This window comes from Scomber scombrus, chromosome 11 (assembly GCF_963691925.1).
Source record: "Scomber scombrus chromosome 11, fScoSco1.1, whole genome shotgun sequence".
NCBI lineage: Eukaryota > Metazoa > Chordata > Actinopteri > Scombriformes > Scombridae > Scomber > Scomber scombrus.
The window spans coordinates 1804606-1811347 of record NC_084980.1 but is presented as its reverse complement, the minus strand read 5'-3'; the positions used below and the strand labels follow the sequence as shown (position 1 = coordinate 1811347).

The following is a 6742-nucleotide window of genomic DNA, read 5'->3' as shown; positions in this document are numbered from 1 at the left end:
CAAAAAGAGGAACTTTGGCACTAAAAACACTGTAATGTTGAAACATAGAAGACTTAATATGACTCATCTGGAAGGCTGAGGCTTCATATTAGCTTCAGATCTACTTTTGTACAGAAGGAGGACTGTGGATTTTGTCATCAATGATTACAGCAATAAAATAGTTCAGTGTTAACTGTGACAGCAGTGACTAACATGAGAGATATAAGCCATTGTAAGGTCTTCATGAGTGATGATCACTGATGTTACATTGTCAAAGGGTTAGGGTCATTCTTATGTAGTAGTGTGCTGCCACCTGCTGGATGACTGGCAGATTCAATATTACATTACATACATACAAATAAAAAATAAACAAATACACATAAATCTATGTAACTTGTTGTTTCCTGTATTTATATATAACATACTAATTGAAACATTACAACTTGTCATACATTTTGCATCTACAAAAATGTCAGTCTAACCAACGGAGTTAGAAATGTTGTGTTCATTTTAGATTTAATACCTAGATTCATGATGAAGATAAATGATGTTGTAATATAGTTTTTAGGAATACAAATACAATCTGAATGTCTTCATCAACACAGATAAATACATGAAGGGAGCACACTTTCTTCACAGCATTATTACTCCTCGCCTATAGAGGGCAGCAGCATGTGAGCATACATCCTGCTGATAAACAGCTGAAGCACAAGCAGAGGCGGAAGTTCAGTATTTTCAACCTTGCAGGATTATCATCAGACAGCAGGCTGAACACAGTCAACATGTTCTCTGTCAATATGATCCGCAGGTTGCGGCCGCGTGCTGTTTCTCACTCATTCAGTTATTATCACGTGATGGCCTCGCGACATGCAGCGTCGCGCTCCGCGTGCTCTTTGAGAGGCCTGAGCGGTGAACTGCCGCGTGCTGACAGAAGTTCGCTCTGCGTCAGATACACGGTATTTAACACACACACACACACACACTCACAAACTCACAAACTCAAAAACTCACACACACACACCTGCACGTATCTTACATGTTAACGTGACTGTTCAGCTAATATACCCTGACTCTGTAGTAGCTACAAGCTAAATGAGCTTTGACAGTTAGGATCACTCTGTCTGGTATCGACTCGTAATGTCTGTGAGTCTCTCAGGTACAAACACACACACACACATGATGCCAAGTCCTATACATGACATCACGTTGTCCTCACTGAAGCTGTGAGCAGAGATTGTAGATCACTGTGTTCAGAGATGAAATGAAGAAATGTGTTTTTAGAGACGTGAGAACTTTACTCTGAAGGGTCAGGAGAAGGACGTGTGTTTCTGATCACAGCTGGATCAGCTGTCAGTCAGCTTTAACAGCTGTTCTGACGTCTGACAGAGTGTGTTAATATGAATGAAAAAAAAAACCCAACCTTGTTTAATAACCCAGAATATGATCAGGGTGTCTTTTTTAAAAAATGGAAATGATTTGAAAACTGAAATGACATAACTCATATCAAACCCTGCTCTCAACTATTTCAGCCTCAGGTGTGACTGAACGGAAATGATGTAAAATCTAAATGTGAATAAAATATCCTCCTGACTTTAATTTGATCTTTAATAACAGTAAAAGGAATAAATAACATAATGAAAAAAAGAATAGTTTCTATAAATGAAGAAAGTAGTTTATGGTTGTTTTGTTGATCAAATTATAGATACAGTTAAACATTTAATATTAAATATTTTAAATCTATAAGTGCGTATGAAAGATCATAAACAACAACACAGTAGTACAACAATCAACAATTATAGAGGCTTGTGTGTTGGGATGAAAAGCTGAGTTTTCAGGTGTTTCTTGAATGCACCACCCTCTGCTCATTCCACTTATTTTATTCATTAGATAAAATGTTTGTCCATGACATGTAATTTCCCCAAGTAATCTCACTCATGGATGGTGCTGAACATTTTAATTGTTTAGCATCATTTCCATTCAGTCATGTATGAGTTGTGTATAAAGTGTACTTCCATGTCTGTGTTATATTGACACAATCTCCTCCTACTAAATAATGCAAGAAGGAAAATATTTGGAGTTAGATATGTTATATGACACTGTGAGAGTCTAGTTTTTAACAGCTGTGTTTCTGATCAGCTACAGTCTGGCTGTCCATCATCACGTTGTCTCTCCACCACCAGCCACTCTGAGGAAGGGAACCTGATTTACACCGGCAGCCTGGGCTCTGCTGTCCGAGGTGAGCTCTCATCACCTCACTGTCTTTGTTTATATCTAATACTCATCAGAAGTCATACTTGAGGAGAGTCAGAGCAATGGAACTCTGTGAGGTGAACATACATACATGTATTTACTTGTGTTGAGGACAAATACACTTGTTAGTGTAGCAGCAACACAACCTTTGAAAGAGTCAACTGCTTAAATGTCAGAAATGTATATGTACTTTTGTTGTTGTTGTTGTTTCCTTAGCTATTATTAACACTGTTGTCGTTGCCTGAGAAACAGTATTTTGATATATTAGAATATGAATACATTGTAACCCTGTTCAGAATGTATTAGTTTTCTTGCACAGTAATAGAAAGTGGTTTAACAATACACAAAATCCACAGTTTGGTTTGTCGTTAGTACAGCACACAAAACAGATTAAAAATAACATTTAGGTCTTTTATAGTTTGGAATCTGTAAATATCCAACAATGGCTCATTGACCAAAACTAATAATGACCCAGTTTAGTTGCTGCAGTTTAAAAGAAGTGGATTATTAAAGTATTTGACAGTAATTGTTTGGACCACATATGACTGCATGCATCAAAGCGTAACATCATACCATGATGGTTTGGGTTGAATACACATGCTGTTATACCCTTAATAGACCTGTCAGCCAATAAGAAACAAGATATAGTGTTACAGTGCATCTGGAAAGTATTCACACACCTTCACTTCCCCACATTGTGTTATGTTACACCTTATTCCATAATGGATTAAATTCCTTTTTTCAATCTACACACAATACCCCATAATGACAAAGCGAAAAAGGTTTTTTAGAAATGTTTGCAAATGTATTGAAAATAAAAAACTGAAATATTGCATCTACATAAGTATTCACTCCCTTTGTTATGACACTCAAAATAGAGCTCAGGTGCTTCCTGTTTCCACTGATCATCTTTGAGATGTTTCTACAACTTGATTGGAGTCAACCTGTAGTAAATTCAATTGAATGGACATGATATGGAAAGGCACACACACCTGTCTATATAAGGTCCCACTGTTGACAGTGCATGTCAGAGCAGAAACCAAGCCATGAAGTCAAAGGAATTGTCTGTAAACCTCAGAGAAAGGATTGTATCAAGGCACAGATCTGGGGAAGGGTAGGTCTGCAGTACTGAAAGTCCTGAAGAGCACAGTGGTCTCCATCATTCATAAATAGAAGAAGTTTGGAGCCACCAGGACTCTTCCTAGAGCTGGCCGTCCAGCCAAACTGAGCAATCAGGGGAGAAAGGCCTTGGTCAGGGAGGTGACCAAGAACCCGATGGTCACTCTGACAGAGCTCCAGCGTTCCTCTGTGGAGATGAGAGAACCTTCCAGAAGAACAACCATCTCTGCAGCACTCTACCAATCAGGCCAGACGGAAGCCTCTACTCAGTAAAAGGCTCATGACAGCCCGCTTGGAGTTTGCCAGAAGGCACCTAAAGGACTCTCAGACCACGAGAAACAAGATTCTCTGGTCTGATGAAGCGAAGCGTCACGTCTGGAGGAAACCAGGCAGCTCTCATCAGCTGGCTAATAGCATCCCTACGGTGAAGCATGGTGGTGGCAGCATCATGCTGTGGGGCAGGAACTGGGAGACTAGTCAGGATCGAGGGAAAGATGAACGGAGCAAAGTACAGAGAGATCCTTGATGAAAACCCGCTCCAGAGTGTCAGGACCTCAGACTGGGGTGAAGGTTTACCTTCCAACAGACCCTAAGCACACAGCCAAGACAACGAGGGAGAGGCTTCAGGACAAGTCTGTGAATGTCCTTAAGTGGCCCAGCCAGAGCCCAGTCTTGAACCCGATTGAACATCTCTAGAAAGACCTGAAAATATCTGTGCAGCGACGCTCCCCATCTAACCTGACAGAGCTTGAGAGGATCTGCAGAGAAGAATGGGAGAAATAGCCCAAATACAGATGTGCCAAGCTTGTAGCTTCATACCCAAGAAGACTTGAGGCTGTAATCGCTGCAAAGGTGCCTCAACTAAGTACTGAGTAAAGGGAGTGAATACTTATATACATGCCATATTTCAGCTTTTTTTAAATTTTTAATACATTTGCAAAAAATTCTGAAAAACCTTTTTGGCTTTGTCATTATGGGCTATCTTGTGTAGATTGATGAGAAAAAAAAGGAATTTAATCCATTTTGGAATAACGCTGTAACATAACTAAATGTAGGGAAAGTGAAGGTGTGTGAATACTTTCCAGATGCTCTGTAGAATTCATTCATATTAATTCAGCTGTGATGAACTCAGTGGTCTCTTCCTGTGTGCTGTCTCAGGCGTGAAGATGTTCTCTTACACCACCAGCGGGGCCAGTCTCTTCCTCATGCCCCAAATCCTTTTTAAGACCGGAGTGGGAGTCCAGAGCGTGGCCCTGCAGGCGGCTTTCTGCGGCGTCATCGGCTTCTTTACCTTCCTCACCCCCGTCCTCCTCCACGTCATCACCAAGGGCTACGTGATCCGCCTCTATCACAACCCGGACACGGACACCTACACCGCCGTCACCTACAGCGTCTTCCTCACAGAGAAGAAGACGGTGTTCCATCAGAAAGAGGTCAGGATCCCGGCCGTCAGTAAGATGTTCACCACCTTCTATGCTGACAAGGCGGGACTGCTGGTGAACCCAGACCTGTTCCTCCTCTCTCAGGACTACAACCACCTGATGGGCTACGATAAGCCCTTCAGCTTCCACTCAGACGACATAGACAGACCTGAGAGCTGAAAGACTGAACACAGCTGTCTGTCATTAGCTGCTAACTGTTGAATGTACAGTCAGTATTCTATCTAAAAAAAGTGTGGAACATCCATGGAGAACTTTTAAAGCCATATTTTTTTGCCAGTTGTTTTTTGATGATGTTTAATGTCAATAAATTATAACTTCACTAACATGACCTGTGACACTGGTGTAGAGTTTTGATGGAAACCGTCTCCGTATGTTGGTCTGTGTCACATTCATAAGCTGCTAAACTGAACCATTACCAAATACACTGAAGTGTCATTTTATCAGGAACACTTTAGAGTGGCATCTCAATGGGGTTGACTTATTAAGTATGAATAGAGCCAATACACTAGCTTACTTTACTTACTTTGAGGAAGATAAAAATGTTCTTCTACAAAACCCCGTTACACTGAACAAAACGTCTCCAAATAATAATAACTTTATTTATACAGCACCTTTTAAAAAAGAGTTTACAAAGTGCTTTTAAGTATAGAATGATAGATATTTTTAGATATTTTATTTGTCTTTACATGCTGTTCAGGTCAATTGTTTTGACATTTTGACAGCTGTAAAAACACCAAATGTCTTTTACTCTGAAATTTGATGACTTTTCCTAAAGTGGCCCAAAATGCACAAAAATGAAAATATTTTTAAACATTATACTTTTGTATAGGTGCTAAACATTTTTGTCCATTGAGGCTGTTCTGGGTCAAATTTGAGCCGTATCTATTGACATGTGTTTTAGTGAAATGAATAGTTCATAGTTTTTATGAGGGGATTCTTAGACCGGGTCAAAACTGATGGATGGTCCTCTGTACTCTCTGCCTGATAGTAACAGCTCGTATGCACTAAACAAGGGATGGAACTCCTTTTTAATAAATGCCTCATAGATCATCATCATGCAGTTTTCTTACTGGACATTTTAACTATCTTATTTAGTTTGTTTATGTTATTCACAGACAATGAAAAATAGCAGGAAATAGAACACACGATTAAAATGCTCTCCACAAAGGAGTAATAGAAGAGGACCAATATGTGTCCATCCACCTTAAACTGTCTCAGTTTATGCATGATAGATGCTATAGATTCCTTTCTTATGAATAACATCTGTATTTGAATTCCATGACAGTTTAACATCTATTGTTCCTAAATATGTGTACTCATCAACCACCTTAATACTTTTTAGATGTGTGGTGGTGTTACCAGTCCTAAAGTCCAAACTGTTTTCTTTAGTGTTCAAATGTAAAAAAGCTGGACCTACACCAGCCATCAAACTGATCTACCAGAGCACGGCAGCTGTTTTCACCTTTATTAGTCCCACAATGGGGCAAATGTGCAGTATTACAGCAGCAAGTGGACAGTAAAAATAGAAGAGCATCAATAAGAAAGAATAAAGAACAATAAATAAGTACTACTGGGATCAGTGCTGGTGGTACAGTCTGACGGCGGCAGAGAGGAAGGAGCTGCGATATCGCTCCTTTACACACTTTAGATGAAGGAGTCTGTAGCTGAAGGAGCTTTAGAATAGAATAGAAAGTATTTATTGTCATTGTACAAAGCACAACAACATTGAGATGCTGTCTTTAATGTGCAAAAAATAAATTAAAAAAATAATTGCCATTATTTAATGCAGTTTAGTGCATTTATGGCTTTAGTGTAAAAGCTGTTGTGTAATCTATTAGTGTGTACTCTCAATGTCCTGTAGCGTTTGCCTGAGGGCAGCAGCTCAAAGAGAGAGTGTCCTGGGTGAGATGAGTCCCTGAGGATGTGGAGAGCTTTCCTGAAACAGCAGGAAC

The 6742-nt window shown here is 39.8% G+C and overlaps 1 protein-coding gene across 1 annotated transcript; it reads left to right on the top strand.

Moving 5' to 3' along the window:
- Positions 1-705: 705 nt before the first annotated feature.
- On the top strand, positions 706-5112 carry tmem70 (transmembrane protein 70). The gene is made up of 3 exons (XM_062429122.1): positions 706-935; positions 2116-2215; positions 4507-5112. Exons 1-3 carry the CDS (start codon positions 762-764, stop codon positions 4947-4949), a joined length of 717 nt encoding a protein of 238 aa, XP_062285106.1. The 5' UTR covers positions 706-761; the 3' UTR covers positions 4950-5112.
- The last annotated feature ends 1630 nt before the right edge of the window (positions 5113-6742 follow it).